This window comes from Ornithorhynchus anatinus, chromosome 2, assembly GCF_004115215.2.
Source record: "Ornithorhynchus anatinus isolate Pmale09 chromosome 2, mOrnAna1.pri.v4, whole genome shotgun sequence".
NCBI classification, from domain to species: Eukaryota; Metazoa; Chordata; class Mammalia; order Monotremata; family Ornithorhynchidae; genus Ornithorhynchus; species Ornithorhynchus anatinus.
Window position 1 is genome coordinate 18,209,647 of NC_041729.1, and position 22,195 is coordinate 18,231,841.

Here is a 22,195-nt window from a genome sequence, read left to right on the forward strand (position 1 = left end):
CTGCCTAAGGCCCAGGCTACTGGACAGGCTCCTCTAGGTGCCTCTGGCTGCCAAGCAGAGGAGAGGGGCAGGGACCCTAATTAGAGGGACTGTTAAGTAGCTAGCCAAGTCATGCAGCACTGAGTAAGAGCATTTACGTCCAAGCCACGGCCAAAAGGATTTGACACCCGAGTCCCTGTGCCACAGGTTACTGAGATGCTAACCGTTGGGGAGGGTCAAGAATGTCCAGGAACAGCTTGTTTCCCTGAGTGGGAATGCCAGGACACAAAGACTTTCCCTCCAGGCAGATCGACCGAGGCCATCAGGATTAGGGAGCCCAGAAAGTGAGCTTAATGGCCCAACAAGTACGGGTTCTGGGTCCTCCCCAGGATTGGGTGGGTGGCTGGTGAAAAACCAAAAATGAGATCAGCAATGTGAGCCTTTTTTGAGAACAGAAATGCTATCAAATAGTCAGGTACTAATGGCGATCTGCCGTGTGGGACAGGTACTGTGTCGGATCTGATTGTCTTGTCTCGACCCCAGTGCTTAACACATAGTAACCGCTTCAATTTCACAATTATTATTAGTAGTTTTATCCCAGAAAGTTGCCAGAGTTGGCACCTGAGCACAGAAGTCCTGTTTCTCTTGGCAAGCCTCTGCTCCGCTGGGAGTGGGCCTGTGGAGACGATGCCCACCAGAGAGGGGGGCCACGACCCCCACCAGCCTCGGGATGTGAAGACATGCTGTGGTGGCAAAGATGGGCTGGGATGAAGAGGGCGCAGGCTCAGGTGCTGCTGCTTAATGAGGCCGGGCCCCTTGGGGTGGAGAGGACGGCAGATGGGGCGAGGGGAGTTGGTGCCACTGGGCCAGAGCCACCACCCTGGGAGGAGCCTGGGGTTGGGGAGAAATCAGATGTTTGCCTTAAAGTGGAGGCCAGGGGCATGAGTCCATGTCTCCCTGAGGTCTGCAGGAGACTTGGCAGGTGAGAGTGCAGGGGGCCACCCTTCCCCCTTCACTTGGCCCACAAAGCTGCCCAGGGCTGGAGGCCGGGACGGATCTAAACTCAGGGACAAGAGATCCTACAGTGGGGCCCAGACTGCCCAGCCCAGGGCACAGCTCCCCTCCACAAACACACCTTCAAGATTTCACCACTTCTCCCAGAATCACTCCTGTCCCCACCCCATCCCCACTGATCCTGGAGAGAGCGAGCGCAAGCACACTCTGTTGCTCTGATCTGTGGTGTGCCAGGGTTAAAATCACAAGAAGATCGCATCCCTTTAGATCAACACACAAACAGGGAGTCCAGCTGGTCGCAGCCCTCCACAGAAAGCCCTGGCTAATTGCACATTTGCTAATCACCCTGGCTAATTAGGGAATAACCGCTGGTCTGCTCTTCCCTGGTCCCAAGTTCCTGTTCCTCCAGCAAAGAGCCAAGCCGGATCCTGGGGGGGTCACCAGCTCAGAGCTGGATCCTGGGGGCCGCCAGCTCACACTCCAGTCTCGGCGGGTTGGGGTGGGGGCAGCTAGACCAGGGCCACCTAGGACCCCCCTCAGGCGGGTCCCTACCAAAAGCCATTGGCAGCTTTTGTCACCAGGTTTCCACATCACGGCGGTACCTCCTGCCCCTCAGTCCACACCCCAGAGCCAGAGCTGGAGACGGATCCGGGGCCAGTACACGCTGAGCAGCGGTCAAGCCTCGTGGGGCTTCTGGGAGAGAAGCCAGCAGAGGGGGCTGGGCCCATATGCTGTGCTCGCAGGGGAGCTGGCCCAGGGGGCAGCTGGTGAAATGGCAAGGTGCCCTCACAGGGAGGAAAGACGTCGATGGCTGGAAGAAGGATGGTTTGGGCTCTATGCAGTCACTGGTGTGCTCCAGGAGGCTGGCAGGTCAACATGAGGAGGGAATGGGAGGGGGTCGCAGTCTCTTGGGCTGCAAAAATGAGGACCGGGACAATTCCCCTTTGCCGTCTGGGACGCCGGGTACCTGGCTGGGCCCTGTCCTCACCCAAACCCAGCACCAGGAGGAACGGGATTAAGGATCGCTCGAACTGCATCGCCTTGGGGTAGCCGCTGTACCCAGCTGGGAGAAGCGACTCCAAGGCTTTTTCATGGGCTTCAGTTTAATGTTGCATTCTATAGCTTGGGCTCAACCTCAAGTTTTTTCTCAGAGATTTTCCTCCTCGGGCGACAGTCCCCAGGGGCATAGCCCCAAGAAGAGATTGTAAATTTAGAAATGAATGGTGGAAACACAAAGGCCTTCTCTCCAATCTCCCCACCCTCTCCATTTCACTTTTGCACGTGTGTGTTTGTAGGGAGGTGAAGGGGTCCCCCGACTGGATTTGCAGTGGCCGTGGGCTCCAGGACAGCCCCAGGAGTTCCCCTCAGAAGTACCAGAGAAGTGAGCACTATTTGAGAAGCCAGCAGCCCCAGAGCCCCAGGACAGCAAACTGGCAACTCTCGCAAACTGTCGGGCAACTCCATGGGCACCACGTCAGAGCTGGCAGAGGCGGGAGGTGGGAGGCTGGGAGATGGGGGAGCATGCTGGAGCTCAGAGGGGCTCAGCCCCAGCCAGCTGTCTGTCACTGGGAAGCACACGTGGGCTTGGCTCTGGCCTTCCTCTTCCTGGCAACAAACCACGCCAGTCAAGAACTGAAAGCAAGGGAAGGCTTTGACACCAGCTCTTGCTCCACTCACCAGCAAGCTTCCTCTCTGAGGCAGGATGGGCTGGGACCCGGAAGGGGAAAGGAAACGAGTGGGGAGTCTATCTCAACCTGGGATCCTCTGCTCTCCCCCTTCCTGTCCCCCTGCAGCACCTCTTCCTAGAAGATCCCAAGTCTTCAGCCACCCTTTGGGATTCAACACAGAGGGGAAGCACAGGAGACTATAAGGCCTAGAGAGACTCCCCAAACCACAAGCTGGATGTCAGACACTCAGAGCACCTGTCCCCCCCACCGATCCCTTCTTTCCTGCACCCCAGATCCCAGCCTCCCACTGACTCTGGCTCCCTCCTGACTGGGGGTATGGAGGGGAAGGGGGAGTAGGGGATGGGATGGGAGAGGGGCTGAAGCTTAAAGCCTCACCTCCTGTGGCCCTGGAGAAATCTGAGACATCTGAGGCAAACCCCACACGGGCAACAGGACCGATGGCTCAGGCCACCGCTGCTCTGCCTTTGCCAGGAAGCAGGGTCCAGCAGTTCCGGGGACCCAGTTGGGATGGGAGCCCAGGGTAAGTTGGCCTGTTGGAAAGCTGACCAGACCACGGTGCTCAGATGAGATGCCAGTACCCCTCTAAGGGCCTTACCCGATTTTCTTCCATATCAGTGGATTGAACCCAGAGCCTCCTGGGACCCGAGTAACACATTCGATATGATCTGGTCTCACCCTCTTTGGGCCTCCAGTGCTAGCCAGACCCTCATCTACCCTAGTCAGCTGGGGAGGAGCCAGTTGACTCAACCCATTTTACAAGTGGGGAAACTAAGGCAGTACAGGGATGCTGGGCAGGGGCTGGAAGCCTGTCTTTTCAACTCCTGCCTTGGGGCTCCTTCCATCAACTAATCAATCAATCCATCAGTGGTACTTACTGAGCACTTACTGCTTGCAGGGTACTAGACTCAGCACATGGGAGAAAACAAGAGAGTCAGTAGAAACCACCTACCAGGCCAATCCCTACCGTCTTGCACGAGAGAGAGGCTTAAGACCAGGGGGCGGGGGGCAGGGCAGCTGCCTTCAGCGGCCCATAGCTGGAAGCCCCGTGTGCCTAGCCAGCCCAGGTGCCAATTTGTCTACTACATGAGCTCAACGTCCCCAGTGTGATAGTGAAAGTCCCAAAACCCAACTCCCCCACATCCAGCTCTCTCCTGTCTGGGTGGGCGGGGACGGCTCAGGACTGGTTTCGAGCTCTGCTGGGGACCGAGGCAAACTCTGCCCGCCCTCCCTGGCCCTGCCAGTAGGATGTGATGTCCATGCTCCCAACCACATGCCCCACCCTCCCGGCCAATACCATGCTCTGGGAAAATCCTGGACTCGAGCTGCCGTACACACCAGTCTCTGGCCCCACCTCCCATGAAAAGCCTGAGGCTAAGGGCAGCAAGAGGGAGAGCAAGAGGCTAACAATCTGGGCCTTTCCTCAGTAGTGTCCGAGGGCTGGCGGGTGAACTTCGGGCTACACAGCGGGTAAGAGGTTGTGGAGGGCGGAGGGAGAAACGGACGGATGAGGGACAGAAAGGGGACAGGAAGTCGGACTAGCTGGTCGGGTAGCACAGGAAGCATCTTGAGAAAAATGAACCTAGCGCGAGCCACCGGCCTCGATAGTCATTCCGGGCTGGTCCCCTGAGGAATGCGGAGACAAGCAGTGCAAGTCCCACATACAGGTGCCCAGCCTCCAGGGGCCAGATGACCACGACAACGAGCCAGTATCTCTAGGACTCTTAAGCCTCTTGGGGTCAGAGCACCACCTCACTTCCCATCCACCAAACTGGCCCCTTGATTCCCCCTTTCTCCTGCCCCTCCTTGCTACAGAGAAACAGGGCCAAGGTAGGCCTAGGACACCCCCAGAGGAGAATCCCCACAAACACCAAAACACCGAGGAGATCCCTCCCCAGGAAAGCAGTTTGACCAGGACCAGAGGGAGGAAGGAAGAGGGGGCAGAGAGGCCATTGCCCCAGGCTTGACATTTTTGGGGGGTGGGTGGGGGAGATACCACTGTCTGGGTGAGAAGCCAACCCACCCACACACTAGGAGGGAGGAGGGTTGAGATCCATGCTGCCAGATTCAGGAATACCTAGATGTGATTCTAGCCTTCAAACCCGAAGAGTGCTGCCCCATCTCCAGCTCCTTCCCTGCCTCTCACAGATTTTAACATCTGTCTCCTGGGTGTAGACTGTAAACTCCAGAGGACAGGGATCATTTCTACAAATAGCAAGAGCCTGGGAGTACTAATCCCTCTCTGCCACTTGCATGCTGGATGACTGGGCAAGTCACAATTTCTGACAGTTTCCACAGTTCCCACATCTGTAAAATGGGGTGAAATATCTGTTCTCCCTTCTACTTAGACTGCAAACCTCATGTGGATCATGAACTGTGTCCGATCTGATTATCCTGTATTGAGCCCAGCGCTTGGGAGATTAAGTCAATCAATCCATTGAATTTATTGAGCACTGCATGCAGAGCACTGTACTAAGCGCTTGGGAGGGTACATTAACAATAAATGGACACATTCCCTGCCCACAGTGAGCTTACAGTCTATACAGAGAGACAGGCACTAATATAAATTATGGATATATACGCAAGTACCGTGGGTTGAGGAGGTGAATTAAGGGGTGCAAACCCAAATACAAGAGTGATGCAGAAGGGAGTGGGAGAAGAGGAAATGAGGGCCCAGTTGAAGATAGCCTCTTGGAGATGTACCTTCATTAAGGTTTTGAAGGTGGGGAGAATGGTAGTCAGTCAAATAAGAAGAAGGAGGGCATTCCAGACCAGAGGCGAGGGAGGGCATTCCAGACCAGAGGCAGGACTTGGGCAAGGAACTGGTGGCAGTATGGATGAGATCAAGGTACAGTGAACAGGTTGGCATTAGAGGAGAAAACTGTGTGGGAATGGTTATAATAAGAAATCAGGGAGGTACGGCAGGAAGGGGCAGGGTGATGTGAGTGCTCTAAAGCCGAAGTAAAGAGTTTCTGTTTGATGTGGAGATAGATGGGCAACTATTAGAAGTTCTTGAGGAGTGGGAAAACATGGACTGAACGTTTTTGTAGAAAAATGATCCGGGCAGCAGAATGAAGTATGGACTGGAGTAGGAAGGGAAAGGAGGCAGGGAGGTCAACGAGGAGGCTGATGCAGTAGTCAAGGCGGGAAAGACTAAGTGCTTGGACTCATGTGGTAGCAGTTAGGATGGAGAGAAAAGAGTGGATTTTAGCAATGTTGTGAAGGTTCAACTGATGGAATTTGGGTGATAAATTGAATATGTGGGTTGAATGAGAGAGATGAGTTGAAGATTACGGCAAGGTTACGGTCTTGTGAAACAGGGAGGACAGTGGGGCTGTCCATTCATTCGGTTGTATTTATTGAGTGTTTACTGTGTGCAGAGCACTGTACTAAGCGCTTAGAAAGTACAAATCAGCAACAGATAGAGACAATCCCTTACCAACAACCAACTCACAGTCTAGAAGGGGGAGACGGACAACAAAACAAGCAAACAGACATCACTACCATCAAAATAAATAGAACCACAGGTAAATGCACACCCTATAGTGACAAGACAGTAGAGAGAGGATAGGGTTTGGGTGGGAAGATAAGGTGTTCTGTTTTGGACATGTTAAGTGTGAGGTGTCGGCAGGACATTCAAGTTGAAGTGTTCTGAAGGCAGGAGGAAATGTGAGACTCCAGAGAAGGAGAGAGATCAGGGCTGGATATGTAGATTTAGATACCATCTGCAGAGATGGTAGTTGAAGCATGGGAGTGAATGAGTTCTCCAAGGGAGTGGGTGTAGATGGAGAATAGAAGGGGAACCAAAATTGAGCCTTTAGGGTCTCCCACAGTAAGGGAGTGGGAGGAGTGCTTAGCAAATACAATTATAACTGTTACACTCCCAAGAGTTTAGCACAGAACCCTGCACACAATAAGCGCTCAATAAACACTACTGATTGATTGCTTTTCTCTACCATCGGCCCAGCCTGGGAGAGCGACTGTTAGAATTTCCTCTTGGCGCCGGGGGCTCTAGCCTGCACCCAGGATTCTCTCCACACTCCTCTGCCCTGCACCGGCCACATATGGAGCCAGATGACCTCTGGGCTGGGGTCTCTCGGTGAAGAGGGGGATTTAAGGCTAAACTCTCCATAGACAGTGGCACTTAGACCGTACACTCGTTGTGGGCAGGGAATGTGTTTGATTATTGTTATATTGTACTCAAGCGCTTAGTATAGTGTACTGCACTCAGTAAGTATTCAGTAAGTACGACAATGACTGAACAGACTCTGCATTTCAGAGAGCAGACAACAAACCGTGGAAGAGGATCTGGGAGTCCCGAGACAGGGGAGCACGAGGGAGCAATGCAGGAGTTGCTGAGCCCAAGTGAGATCAGGCTGACCTGGAAGTGGGTTGGGGGTCCCTACCGCCTGAACTGCAGGAAGAACCAGGGAGCGACTAGGCCAGCGGGGCAGGGTCGTGCAGCTCAGGGAGCTCCCAGCCCCAGCTTGGATCCCCACAGGCTCGTTCTCCAATTTCCCCCGGCTCTTCCATCAGCTGTTCTGGGGAACAGGTGGGCCCAGCTGCTTGGGGGCTGGTGAAGACTCCCTCACACCTGTTGGGCACAGTCATCGCCTCTCACTGGACCCCAGTTACCAACGTGCCCGCATCTCCCCCTCAACCTCTCCATCCCGCCCTCAGTGCCAGCGGGGGAAGTGACCTGTCAGGATCTACAAAATAACTGAATCACACTCATCTTATGTCCCTGCTTAGCACTGTATGCTAGGGAGCAAAAGATGAAAGCCACATTGGGAAGGGGCAGGAGGGAGGTGGCCAGAAAGACAAAGGGATTATTACCTAAAATGAGAGGGCATCCTTACAGCCTTGCTTAAGCTTCTCTGAGCTCATCACTGCCCAGCCAAGCATCCCTGACCAGGCGACAGAGGCCTCTCGACCAGCATCTCCTAGGCAGCCCAGTCAAATCCAAGCCTCGGGCCAGGGGAGGGCCTTAGCTGGGCCCAAGGGCCCTATAGCACCCTCAGGCACTAGGCATGTCCGGCGGGGAGACAGAGGCAGGGCTCGAGGGGCCTGCCTCGAGACAGCTGGGCTGAGAAGGGCCTCAGACTTTTATTTCTGACCAAGCTGTCGGGAGAGTCTGGCTCACATATTGGAGCTGCCAACAGGGGGTAAGGGGCCTGGAAGACGTAGGCAGGAGGGGGCGGGACAGGAAGGGCACTCTACCCACACAGGCAGGAGGGGTGCACTGAGGAGAGGGGGAGCACTCAGCCCAAGGGCCATATCAGGAGGGAGAGGAGACACTCCTAGCAGCAAAATTCCCCACGTGCAGAACGCTTCTTCTAGTGAGAAGCAGCATTGTCTAGGGGAAAGAGCGTGGGCCTGGGAGTCAGGTGACATGGGTTCTAAATCCAGCTCTGCTTCCTCTGGTGGAAGTCAGAGGACCTGGGTTCTGGGTCCTTATGTTTGCTGTGTGAACTTGGGCAAGCAGTGGAAAGAGCACGGGCTTGGGAGTCAGAGGTCATGAGTTTGAATCCCAGCTCTGCCACTTGTCAGCTGTGTGACTGTGGGCAAGTCACTTAACTTCTCTGTGCCTCAGTTACCTCATCTGTAAAATGGGGATTAAGACTGTGAGCCCCACGTGGGACAACCTGATTCCCCTGTGTCTACCCCAGCACTTAGAACAGTGCTCAGCACATAGTAAGCGCTTAACAAATACCAACATTATTATTAAGTCACTTACTTCTCTGTGCCTCAGTTATCTCATCTGTAAAATGGGGATGAGGACCGTGAGTCCCATGTAGGACAGGAACTATGTCCAACCTGATTATTTTGTACCCACTCCAGTGCTTGGAACAGTGCTTGGAAAATAGTAAGTGATTAACAAATACCAAAATCATTACTATTATTATTACTATTTCTATCTCCTGGCTGAAGGTTGGGTCTGGAGACATTGCTAAACAGCAGCACAGTGTAATGCCATGGGCAAACTACTGGACTGGACTGAGATCCTGCCAGACTGAGGGTACCAGAGACCCTGGCTCAAATGGAAGTCTTCCCCCAACCCACCCCAACTGTGCAATGGGGAAAACCAAGCAGACCCCGGGGATGGGGAGCAGAAAAAGTACCCACAGTTGGAGGCCGATGGAAAATCCGGGTGTTGGGGTCCCCAAACCTTCACTGTTTGGAAACGCCATCCCTTGGGGCCCAGGGATGCCTGACCCTCCGATATGCTCAACAGCACCAGACCTAAACATCGTTCTAGTACCCCCCCACTCCGGCCGGCCCCCTCTGAGCACCAGCCAGAGGAGTGACACAGGGGAGCCCGAGGAGGAGCACCATGTGGTTGAGGGAACCCCAACAGCCCAGGCATTTGGCCGCCCTGAAGGAGAGAGAGAAACTGAGCGCTCCCCCAAGCGGCCCAGCATAGGGATGTTAGCCGGGCTTCTGCCCGAGCCGCCAATAGAGCAGGTTCCTTCGGGAGGCCCCCCCAGCCTCCCCCAGGCTTCAGAGCCATATGTCCCTCCTAAGTCCCCACTTCTCACTCAAGCACAGGAGAGAACAGACTTGGCATCCTTAAAGCCTCAGCCACCACAGTGATCTGGGCACTGGCCCTCTCAGACAGCACGTTCTGGGCCAGCTGCCTCTCTTGCTTGCTGCCTGGAGCCAAACTTCAACTCGCAGCAGAGAGCCCTCTCCCGCTCTCATTCCTTGCCCCTTGCTCTCTGACCACGGACAACCAGGCCCGGTCAGGGGCTTCTACTTTTCACTTGACCAATTTCAACTCCCTCCCTCCAGGGTAGGGGCTTGGAAGAACCACTGAGCCCTATGCTCCTGGGCCCCTTACTAAGGGTTAATATGGTTTAAAGACCACCTAGGTGTTTTCCCCAAGTCTCCTGGCCAGGCCTGCTCCCCTCCCTCTCTGGAGCCAATTCCAAATCAAAGTAAAAAGGGGGGGAGGGGGGGCAAGAAGAGCTGGGGCTCTTTACAGGATTCTAATGGAGACTCTGTGTTCCTCTCCAGGGCTCTGAATCAAAGCCAGCCAGCAGGGTGAGAGCCCCCAGCCCCTGATTCACCCACACAAGTGTTGGATGCTTCATGATCCCCATTGCCTCCCAACCCCGCTCTCCTCCCCACATCCCACTCTGTCCCCTCTCAGTCGAGAAGCCCAGTGGGCCGGCCAAGCCCTCCTGTGGGCTTGGCTGCAGCCTCAAGAGCTACAGCTCCCCCCACCCCTCCCACCCACCATTTTGCAGTCAAGGAAACTCCAGCCTTGGCAGGGGGGCAGGTGGTGGAGGGGACTGGATTATCTGGGCTCACTGGTACAAGGAGAGCTAGGACAACTGAAATCCCAGAGCATCCCAAGCTTGCTCACTTTCCCCTTCCCTGACTGACTCCAGCTTTAAGTGGAGCCACCGGCATGCCTCAGCTATGGTCAGGTTTCAGTTTCTGTTCCTCGCTCCACCTTGCCCTGCCTCTGAAGAATTTGCCAAGGAACAGTAAAAATGGATAAAAGGAGGGGAGCAGGGCGAAAAACAGACTCTGAATAATCCACCCACTGGATCATCTGCCCCTTGGCTGGAACAGCAGAATCTGAAACCCCACCAGGTCCCAAGACGCTCCACCCAATTCCCAGACTCCTCCGGCTCCCTCTCTGCGGGGTGGTCCTTTCCACACTGGCTCCGGGTTAACAGGTAGTGGTATTTCTATGACAAATACTACCCCGGATCCCCATGGCACCGTTCTTGCCCGGCAGCTCCGAGGAACCCATCCCTCGCCTCTCTGCATGGATTCTGCTGAGCAGGATGCAACAGGGTCCAGGGAGGGAAAGTCTCAGGTTCCAGGGCTGGTTGAGGGGGATCACAATCAGGAGTTCTGACTTGCCGGTCTAGGACACTTTCTCCTCAACCGCTAAGCATACTGAGGCTGAGGGTGAATTTGAGGCTACCTGAGATATGTGGGGGTGGTACGATCAAAGTGAACAGCCAACAGGTTTGTCTGCCAAAACTTCCTCTTTGCTGGCCATGAAACATAACTTGCCACTATGTCCAGCTCCGGGGGAGAGCGTCCCAGGTCACTGATCCAGTCTGGAACAACCCTGGCTGAGCCCTAGGGATGTGGTGTCCAAGTCCACCTGGCTCTGTCACCCTGGTGGCCCACTCATATATATGCCCGGCCCTCTCTATGGGTGACTGAACTTTCTGTCCCAGCAGCCGACAGGGAGACCTGCATGTTGGTAAACAGATCACACACGTGCTCTAAGAGCACCCTCTCTTTCCAGGCCAGGTCGGAGGCGCGGAACTAGAGCCCGGCTGAGTTGGTTCAGCCTTGGGGGATCGGGACCGGTGTTGGGACCTGCCCTGGGCCACCTGCCCACACAGGTCAAAAACGCTTCTTTCTCTTCAAACCACACCTCAAACCAAAACGGTGAAAATGACTGAAAGCATTTGGCTAAGTGCAGGGCCAAGGGATTCTGAGTCAGGCCACATGCACTCTGCAGAGAAATGAAACTCAAATCTAACTTCCCACTTGTAATGCCGCCCGCTCGCCCCTGTACTTGGACCCTGAGGGTGATGCCCAATTCTCGGCCCAATGTCCCCCTCCAAGCCCCAGAAGGGAACAGGACAAGGGTCGGAGATCAAGAGCCCTGGACCACCTACCCAACCCAAAGTTCTCCGAAATGCCTCTGTGTTCGGGAACCGGGTTGGAGGGGGGGCGAGTCTGGGGCTCGTCAGAACCTCAGGCTCGAGGACAAGGAGGTCAGATGCCAGGGGTGTCCAGGGCTTTGGTCTGGGCACCAGCAGCTGGGGCAAGTTGCCTCCCGAGAACCTCCCTCTCCCCGCCCCCTGCCCCACCCCCACCCCATGAAACACCAGTCGGTTGGTCGAGTGAGGCAAGGGGAAGACACCAATGAGTATTAGCAGGGGGCAGAGAGGAAGCCAGAGGGACTGGACTTTGAACCAGGAAACATCTCTCTGAGAGGCCCTCAGCTTGAATCGGCTTAGGAGTTAGGAAAAAAGACCCTGACTCGCTTAACAAACAAAAAAAAATTATACTTGAAAGTGCCTCCAAGATTTGACGAACAATTTTGGCATTAAGAGAAAGTGAGTTGTTCTCACTCTCTCGCTCTCATACACGCATGCACACACACAGTCTTTTCCGGTATGTCACGACACTCTGACTTTAACCCTTTCACAACTGCAGCCCAGCCCACCCCCAACACCTCCCTCCCTGGAGAAGAGGCTACTGATCCTTCCCCAAAAAGACTGGATGAACTGCTTTGTGTGGGATGTCGGATCCGTGAAACTCCTTTCCCCTTATCCCAGCTGCCCCACAAGGATGACTTCACCTGGGGCTGCGGGAGAGCCCGAGATCCCCTTATCCCAGCTGCCCCACAAGGATGACTTCACCTGGGGCTGCGGGAGAGCCCGAGAGCTCCCTTGCCACACGTCTAGTACCGCGTTCTCCGTAGACAGTGGCTGCTCCACAAACACCGGGGAGGAGAAGGGATGGGGCCATCTGGAGGCCCAGGGAGAGGCGACTGCAGGAGAAGCTGGGCTGTTCTCTCCCTCCTGCACTCCGTTCCTTCCTCCCCAGCCTCAGCCGCAGGAGAGGGCCAGATGCTGGGAAAAAGCAGGAACCCCAGCTGCGGGTTCACCCGCTAGGGCCCATCTCATACTCCCTGGGGCTACAAAGATGGAGAGCGAAGCAAACAGCTCAGAAAGCCTGACCCACCAACACAAGGTTTCCTGGTGGATGAAGGGTGGTCGTTTCCCATCCTTCGTGCCTCCCCTTTCCCTGGCCCCTCCACCCTTGCCCAGGCAAACTCTCCGATAGTTGCTCTGCCCAAGGAGGCAGGGTGGCTTTGTGGAAAGAGCACGGGACTGGAAGTCAGGGGCCCAGGTTCAAATCTCAGCTCAGCCACTGGCCTGCTGAGTGACTCGAGGCGATCCCTTAACCTCTCTGTGATTAGATTTTCCCATCCGCAAAGTGAGGATAAAATACCTCCTCAACCTTCCCCTTGGACTGAGAGCCACCGTGTGGGATAGGGGCTGAGCCCAATCTGATTATCTGATACCTATTCAAGGGCTTAACCCAATGCTTGGCAAATAGCAAGCACTTGATAAATACAACCACTATTATTTACAGCAAAATGGCCCCATTTTTGGAGTTGCAGGCTGAGGACTGTTGGGTGTCCCCCCCATCTCCCCTCCCCTCGAGAGAGCTTTCCCCAGGGCCAGCTCTTTGGCCAGATCAGTGAGAAGGGAGACTCCTAGGGAGGGCGGGGGGAAGGGGTGGTGGCAGGGCAGCCCGGTTTTCAAGGCTCAGATTCTTGACCAGGAAGAGTGGCTAAAGCTGGCAACACAAAATACCCTCACTCCCAGGGGCAGAAGCCCCTAACTGACTGGCTGGTGCCCCTCGGGGGCCACCCCAGAGCAGCCCAGAAAGGAGGACCCTGAGCTGCGCGGCCCCAGGCTGGGCGCCGAGACCCAGCGCCGCTCTCATGCCAAGACCCACAGGAAGCCCGTGAGGCATGCGCCCAGCTCACCTCGTCCATCTTCTCGGAGGCTGGCGTCTGGCTCCTCGAGGCTTCTTTGACCAACTCCGAGGCCTGGCCCAGCTGGCCAGTGAGGTCAGCCCCGCCAAGCTCGGGCATCTGGCAGAGGCCCTGCCCCGGCCCTAGGCCGGGCTCCTCGTCCTCCGAATCCGGCAGGGGCGTGGGGCTGATGTCCTCGAGGCCGGTGCTAGAGGGGCGGGAGGATGGCGTCCGGTCCCGGAAGCCAGGCTGGGAGTTAGAGCCAAAGAGGGGCAGCGGGGAGAGTTGGGATGAGGAGGAGGAGATGGGGCTTCCCTCCATCTGCAGCTCCGTGTCCGAGTCACGCTCACTGAAGAAGGGCAGCTTGGTGCGCTGCTCCTTCAGCAGCATCTCGATGCGCGAGTCCAAGCTGTCGTGCGGCTTCTCTGAGGACGACGACGAGGACTCCAGGGTGGGGGTCCCAGGGCTCTCGCAGCGCTCTGGGCTCCAGGCAAAGGAGGAGGTCCCACCCGGCTCCACGCTGCCAGCCTCCGCTGCGGGGGCTGAGGGCTCCTCAGGCTTCTCCTTAAGCGGGGCAAAGTCGGCCACCCCGGGGCCGGTGGGAGTTGGGGCGGCTGAGCTCTCAGCAGGGGGTGGCGGAGGGGGCCGACGGTAGTCCGTCTCCCGGGACGCCGACCCAAAGGCCGGCGAATCATCCGCGTGCGGGGCGAACAGGGTCGGCGCCTGGTACGGGGAGAAAGCGGACTTGTAGTTGGGACCCGTGTGGCCGTGGGGCGCGGGTGGAGGGGTGTGGGAGTACTGGGCGGCGTCCTGCTGCGTGTGGGATTTGTAGGCGCCACTCCCGCCGCCCCCGCTCCCCCCGCCACCTCCGCTGCCGAACTGGTGCTCCTGGGAGCCACGGAAGGCCCCCGAGGAGTTGTGGACGTAGTGGTGCTCATGGCGGCGGTTGTAGGCGTCGGTGAATTTGGTCTCGTGTCGCCGCGGCTTGTAGCCGGAGTCCTGGCTGTAGTGGTAGGCTGGGGTGGTCTGACGGCTCGAGTAGCTGGAGTCCTGGGAGAAGGGGGTGCCCAGGCGGGGGGTGAGCGGGGTGCCTTGGGACTGGGGCGTGTATTGGCTGTAGGAGTTGGGTGTGTCCAGGCGGCAACTGGAATAGGCTGTGTCATGGGAGAAGGGGGTGCTGCTGTTGGGGGTGACGGCCGACGATCCCGTGGAGGAGGAGAGGCTGCTGTCCTTCAGGCGCTTCAAGGGGTCGGGCAGCTGCAGGGGCCAGGGGAGGGAGAGGGAACGAGAGAGAGAAAGGTCTGAACATCTGCAGCCAAGTATAACTGGAGGCCAGAGCGGGCGAACCGGGAAGAATGGGCGCTACCTGGAGTCCGACTGCTGGATGGAGCCACGTTTGACTCACCCGCAGCAGAGGCCTGGTGAGGCTGGCCCGGCTTTGCGGGGGGAAGAGAGGGGACCACCGAGGGATGGTCCGGAGAGGGCTCCGCGTGGTGCCCGGGTGGCCATCTGCTTAGGCAGGGAAGATGGGAATTTCCGGGGTCTCCCATCTTAAAAGGGGCCCAGGTGGCGGACTGCTTCACAGAACCCCACAAAAGCGCAGAGTGCCTTCTCACACACAGTGTGCTTTCCCACATGTGTGTGACTGAGGTACCCTGCAGGCCCCATTCTGGTCCCAATCGACCCCTGGCCAGAATCACCAGACCTGACCTGAGGGCTCAGCTCTGATCAGGCTGGGCTTGATCTTTCTTGACTCCGGCATGGTGCCCTCACTCCTCTGGCAACCGCTGAAGAGGAGTTAAGTGGAAAAGGAGACTGATCAAAAATGGGTTTTCAGTCTTGGAAGAGAAAAAAAAAAAGAGAGACCCGGTACAAAATGCACTCCATCAGACCCAGGCCAGGGTGGCAGGGCAGAGGCGGGAGCAAGAAGGTGCCGGAGGAACGTTGGGCTGGAGGCCTCTGCGGTACCTTCTCAATCTGTCACACCTTATTACCGTTCTTCAGAGAAATCTGTTCCAATGGAAGTTGATCCCTCTCTCTTCCCGTCCTCCCCCAGCCCCTCATTTTTTGGTTCTTGATTTTGGGGGGAAAGTAAGGTGGGAGCTGTAAGCGCTAGACTGTACCCCTGTTGAGGGCAGGGAATGTGCCCTGAGCAGTATAGCCTAGAGGAAAGAGCATGGGCCTGTGAGTCAGAAGACCTGGGTTCTAATCCCCACTTTGCCATTCATCTGCTGTGTGACCTTGGGCAAGTCATTTAACTTCACTGTGCCTAGTTACCTCATCATTAAATGGGGATTAAAGTTGTGACATGGACTATGTCCAACCTGATTAACTTGTATCTATCCCAGTGCTTAGTACAGTGCCTGGCACATAGTAAGCTTTTAACTACCATTTAATAATAAAAAAGAGTGTCTGTCAATTTTGTTAACATTGCACTCTTCCAAGTGCTTAACACAATGCTCTGAACACAGTAAGCACTCAATAAATACCACTGACTAATTAAATAAGCTCCACATGGAAGACTTAGGGAGGGACTTGGGAAAGTCAGAGAATAAAAGAAAAAAAATAAAATTAGTCAGCCAGACTTCTCTTCAGACCCAAATGGTAATCCAAACCGCGGGGTTTAAAGGATTTGATTTGGAAACAAAATATCTTTGCCGAGTGACATAAAGACTAAGCAACCCATTCAGGAGCACTGAGGGTTTCACATGGAAAAAGTCTGATAGAAACATTTTCAACCCACTGGTCAGAATGCTGAGTGGTAGGGGGAGAGGGGAAAGAGGGGAGAAAGAGCGACTCAAGGCTCGGGCTGAGTCTGCAGTTCATTAGCTCGAGCTTCCTGCAATGCTAGAGCCAGGGCTTTTCTAAGAGGCCCTCTTAGCATGGCCGCTCCCTAGGTACACCAATGTAAATGAATGTATGTGCTGGCCCAGGAAGCGGTGGAAAGAAGAGTTAGGCACCATGAGATTTCGGGGAACCTAAAAGGGAATTCTTGCAAGGTGGAGATTTCTACTAAATTCCCTTTTTGTTTTTTTGGGTTTTTTTTTTTTAATATAAACTAATTGCCATACAACTTTCTCAAAGTGGACACCTGTGGCCCCAGCAGCGCAGACAAGAAAGCAGAGCCTTCACAGTGCACTGATGAATGTCAGTCTATTCCTTGACTCTCTATAGTACTTTTTATTTTCCCAAAGGGTTTTCCCATCAGGGAATCTCACTTAACCCTCACATCTCTGGGAGGTAGGGAGAGGCAAACATTAATATCCTCTTTTCTCAGGTGATTGTGACACTGAGAAGTCACTCACCCAAGAGAGTCTCAAGGCAGTGACTGAGGTGGTTCTCAAATCCAGGCATCCCCAATCCCAGCCCCAAACTCTCTGTACCAGACCTCCATCCCAGCCCTGTCACCTTCTTTGGTGATAAGGAAAGAGAAGCAGTGTGGCCTAGTAGATAGAGCACGGGCCTGGGAGTCAGAAGGACCTGGGAGGACCTAGGCCCTAATACTGGCTTCACTACTTGTCTACCTGACCTAGGGCAAGTCACTTTATTTCTCTAGGTCTCAGTTACCTTATCTGTACAATGGGGATTAAAACTGAGCACCCCATGTGGTACACAGACTACATCCAAACTGATTAACTTGTACCTCCTCAGGTGCTCAGTACAGTGTTCGCTACATAGTAAGAGCTTAACAAAAAACAAAACAAAACAAAAAAGAAGGGATGAAGCCCCAGGGAGCTCAGAGACTCCTGGGAGTTAGAGGCATTGGAGGAGTGGGGTGGTCACCTCCTTAAGCAGGGGGAGATGGGAATTTCTGAGATCTCCCATTTTACAGGTGGCCCGGGAGACTGTTTTCTACATAGAGCCCCGCATGTACCAAGTGCTTTCACAAATGCACTCACTGTGTGCTTTCACACACATCCGACTGTGGCACCCTGCAGACCCAGACCCAGACCTAGGGCTCAGTTCCGAGCAGGCTGGGCTCAGTCTTTTTTGACCCTGGCATGACTCCCATTTAAAGGGTGAAATCAACAGCTGATGTCAGTGGGGGAACTTAAATGGCAAGCCAGGGCGGGGTGCGAGGGGCTTCCTTTCCAAGGAACCAGGGGCTGGGCAGGAAAGTGCACAGCGGAGAAAAGGGCTGTGGGGCTGGGCCTTCCCTAGGGCCCCGAAGCTGGAAAGCTAGAAGGCCCCGGGCCATCCACTGAGCCCTCTGGCCACCCTGCAGCCCAGCTAGGCTTCTGGAGGGCACAAGGGATGGGCAGGGAGACCGGGGGGGTGGGGTGGAGGGGGAGGGAATTTGCCAAAATTGGTATGGACAGGCCACATGACTGACTGAGGTAGATAAAGGAGGGGGGGAGCACCGGGCTGACTGGCTTCCGGGGCCCCGAGGAGGGGCCAGAATGTCCCTGCAACTGCAGGCCCCCACCCCACCCCACTTACCTGCAGGGTCTCATTCACATTTGGGGAAGCATCCAGCTCACTGCCCACGGGAAGGGTCTGCGGGGTGTAAGGGCCGTTCACCAGCAGTTCATAGAACCGCATGCGAGTTTCACCTGCACAGAACAGAGGTACCAGGTCTTGGTAACAGAGAAGGCACTATTCACTCTCTTGCCGTCCCTCTACCTAGGGAATTCCATCCACTCCACTTTAATCCACAACCCCCAAGGCACCCCTGCCTCTCCTCTCCAATCAAGTTCTTGTCGGGAAAGCCCAAACGGGCTTCTTACCTACAAGCCTTCTGCTATTTGGTGCAAGCAATGGGGGTCGGGGCAAAGGGAACTGCTCGGCTTAGAGTGGAAGCTGCAGGATTAGACCCCAATTGCCCCATATGACACAGTGCCTTGACTCCTGCTTGGTCCCTGGTGAGGTCACCTGACCTAGTAAAGGGGGTGAGGGGGTGTGTGGGGGAAACAGGCTTGGGGAAGTTGGGCTACCCTTGGCGAAAGAAACATACACCTCGTTCTCCTTTAGCAGAAGGGGAGGAGTCACCTCCTCCTCCCTCTATCTCCCAACCCCATCTGACAGCTCCTGGGCCCGCCCGGAGGGGGACGAGCAAACCCACTCACCCCTCTTGGCACCGGATGCCGGGGCCGGGCTCCGGAGATGTCACCTCGCAAAGTCCCACTTGGCAGTCGGCTGCCCCCTGTTCTGCCAATCCCTCTCCCAGCTCCCCCGCAAGTGGACGAGAGTCTTTTCTTAGTATCCCCAAACCCTGGCACGCAGGCCTGGGATTCATGCAAATGAGATGCCTGGAACTCCACCGCAAAACACTTGGCATGTTACCGCCTCTTCCCTTCCCCCCAAAGAAAAAAGCTCTCGAGTGAACAGTTCTGCCTGGAGCCAGGAGCTCTGCTGACGCACAGGTGCCCGACACCACCCCCCAAACCCCCCCAAATCAGATCTCAGTACAGCAGCCACAGAGTCTGCTTTAGTTAGGTCCACCCTGACTTATTTTTAATATTACTAAGGAACAGCCCTTCTCTCAGAGAGGCAGGCCAGTGAGGCTAGGCCTGATCTTACTGTTCTTCTCTAAAAGACTCTTGGCAGAAGATGGACACTTCAGCCTGAGCGAAAGAAGGCTATGTGGAGAGGCGGACTGAGAAAGAGCCCCGGACATGCGGTATGAGCCCAAGAGAAAGGAGGGTTGGCAGAAGCGACTCGACTCGGGGCCGGCGGAGTGAAACCAGACTAGCGGTACCCCTTAAAGTAGGACCTGCCCCAGTGGAAATATCACTTGGAAGAAGGATCTCTGTGGAAGTTAAAATGGAACTTGGAATATGGGGACTGAGACAGTCAATCCGTTCTGACTCCAGTGCTCTTTCAGCTTTTGAAATTACTCATTTGGACTCCCTTCCTTCCCCCTTTTTGGAAGAATCCATCTCGGGCTTTGAAGTGGTTCCCTCCCTATCCCCCGGACCTACCTAAAAATCAGAACCTCCTCCCAAAACATTTCTGTCCTTTATCGACTTAGTATTGAGAAGCCCCAGAGCTGCCACAAAGAAAACAGAAATAAGAGAGGATCCAGCTTTTCACTCCAATTTACTTAAAAGTGCTCCTCAAAGGGGCTGGAAACAAGAAGCTATCACAAGCAGGGACCATTAACTTCCCTTTAAGAGTGCAACCTATCCCCCATTCTGAAAAGATTCAATTTGGAGGGATACATAGAAACTTGCCATTAATAAACCCAGATACCTCCGACAAGGGAAAGGGAAGGGTTTCTTTTGTAAATAGTATTCTTCTCCTTAATGAGGTTATAATTAACACCCTCTGCCAAGGAGCTCAAGGTCCCATGCACTTTAACTTGAAAGGTGTAAGAGCCAAAGCCTCCACTGCACCGAAGTTATTGGCCCATGTAGTTTTTGCACCTGCACAGGCAGCACCGGATAGAAAAGCTCTTGAAAATTTCAGACCTAAAAGATCATTATTTTTAAAGTGCGTGACCAAAGCCTGTTCAATATTTGGATATGCAAAGTAGCCTCATTCCTTGAGATACAGTAAAACTTTCCTCTTTCTTGAAATACAACTTTGTTGCTTCTCTCTACAGAGCATTCCAGTTTTGCAGAAATGAAATTTCAGTCAGAGTCAGTTGAGAACCAGGACCTTCGGGGGCTCCCTCTTTCTGTTTCCTGTTTGCTCCAGGAAAGAACGCTCATTTCGGCCAGGTGCCTGGCATCCTCTTCCCTTTCCTCCCCCCACTCCCGCCCCCCCTCACTCCCCCCAGGGTACTAAGCCCTAGACTGAGCATGAAAATTCAAGAATAAAATGGGGAATAGGGAACAGACTGAAAAAAAAAAAAGAAAGAAAATCTGTTCACCTCTGAATTGCCTTTCCCATTCCCGATTCACTGAGGGATATCAATATCTGTCTTGTTTGGGTCTACATTTAAACTAGGTCCTGTCTCCGGAACCATTCCTCTCAGCATTCAGGACTGTTCTGCTTACAAAAACAAAAACCTTTGAACTTGAGGTTTTACTCCAACGTTTGCTAGGCTTCACCTACTTAACAGAAGCTGGTGCAGAGCAGCTTCACGGGGTGCGTATGCTTTCACATTTGGGTCAGAATTCCTCCCCAAAAGCATATTAAAAACAAAAACCAAACAATCCACAAAATATCCAGATACAAACCCTCCCTCTGTCTGAAACTTTCTCCGTTCTCCACATGGCTTCAGGCACATGGGGAGGGGCTGGCCCGCTGGTGGGACACCTCTGTCTAACCCCAGACCAAGAGCCCCCTAACACTCGGACCAGATAGGAAATCACGATCCGGTGAAATTCTTGAACGTTTCCAACTACATACTGAGAGGAGATCCCTAATGATGGGCTCTCCAGGATTTTGAGTGGCGCCTTGGGAAACTGCTACTGTCCCTTTAAGAGGAAGTGAAGGAAAATGAAGACAGACAGCAAGCACACACTCACATACAAAGTGTGAACCACCCTGCAGGATTCTGCAATCTACCTCAGCGTTAAACAAAGTATCAATGAAATACGTGCAGTCCTGAGGACAGAGAGAAGGGCCATAGTTTATTCTCCTTTTCACAAGTGGGATATTTTAGATTCTGGCAGGATTTTTTTTTTTTAAAGAGTCTTTGTAGTAATTTCATTCTTTCCCAGAATCCTTACCCAAGTACACACTGTGAGACCTCCGGCAGCATTTAAAAGCTCAAAGGGGGAGTGGGGCGGGGGGCGTGATGCTGAAGGAGGGAGAATAGCTAAAGGTGTGTCAACTACCCAGTGGCTGAAATGGACAAGGATGGAATCATTTTGTAAATTAGTTCCGTTTCCTAGCAACAGACAACACATTCAGTTCCACGTGACTGCCCAAGGAAAAGTACTGAGGCAAAAAGAGGGGAAGAACCCCCCCCCCAAAAAAACGAAAAACAAAAAAAAAACCCCCATGAATCCTAATAACAGTCCCTGTCCAAGGAGAAAGAGTTGGGGCAGCACAGGGAAGAGCGGGGAGAAGGACTCCCAGAGCAAGCTTCCACCCTACCACCCACCTTTGGTATCCAGCTCCACGTGGATAATATTGCCCATGACTGAGGTGCTGTGCAGGTGCTGCACGGCCTCCCGGGCACCCTTCACGGTGGCAAAGACCACCTTGGCGATGCCCAAGTGCTTCTTGTTCTTGGGGTTGTAGAGAATCTCCACTTCTTCCACCTCCCCATACTTCTTGCACATGTCGGTCAAGAAGTTTTCCCGGATGTTGTCATTCAGCTTGGCAAAAGTCACCTGCTTGGGAGGCACTGGCCCCACATAAAACTCATCGATCTGAGAGAAGGGAGTAGAAAAAAAATCAAAATAAACCACATAAAAGCATCAAAGACAATAAATAATAATAATGATGATAGAAATCACATAGACATCACAGGGGCAGGGACAAAAAGCAGAGGATTATAACATTTGGAACATAGAAGACCGCTGGATTCTGGAAGGGGGGAAAAAAGGTTTCTCCTCCAAGGAACTGGGCTGCCCCTCCCCTGGCCAGGCCCAAACACAGGGTCCTGGGGCCCTTTTCCCTTTAAATGGGAGAGAGGAAGGGTTTTAGGCACCGGAAACCCAGGACCTTAACCCCCGTGTGAACAGGAGCCTGGAGGCAATGTGCTTTGGGAGACTCAACTGGGACACAAGGGGGACAGCTTATCAGGCTCCCACAGACTATTTGGATGGATTGTTTCACTGCTGACCTACAGGCATGGGGAACCACTACCTCTACACACACACACATACACACACACCCTCCCCCCCACCCCCCCACCCCCCAGACCTCTCATTGCAAACCCCAAAGAGGCCCGGCCCTCCCTAAGAATGGAGGGGGTTGCTGGAGGGGGTTGTACCTTGAATTTGGGAACAGACAGCTCCAGTTCCTTGTTTTTGGTCCATATTCTCCCGATCCGTGGATCCCGGACACAATCCACAGGGGCAATGCCCGGGTTCTGGGGAGGAGGGAAGAGTGGGTTAGGAAAAAGAGAGGCAGACAGGAGACAGTT

The 22,195-nt window shown here is 54.3% G+C and overlaps 1 protein-coding gene across 1 annotated transcript in view; it reads right to left on the minus strand.

Moving 5' to 3' along the window:
* SETD1B (SET domain containing 1B, histone lysine methyltransferase) overlaps positions 1 to 22,195 on the minus strand; it is a 40,136-nt gene that overhangs the window by 16,928 nt on the left and 1,013 nt on the right. Inside the window, 4 exon segments of the mRNA XM_029057572.1 lie at positions 13,222 to 14,466; positions 17,650 to 17,762; positions 21,206 to 21,476; positions 22,043 to 22,141. Of these exon segments, the coding sequence (XP_028913405.1) occupies positions 13,222 to 14,466; positions 17,650 to 17,762; positions 21,206 to 21,476; positions 22,043 to 22,141 (1,728 nt within the window).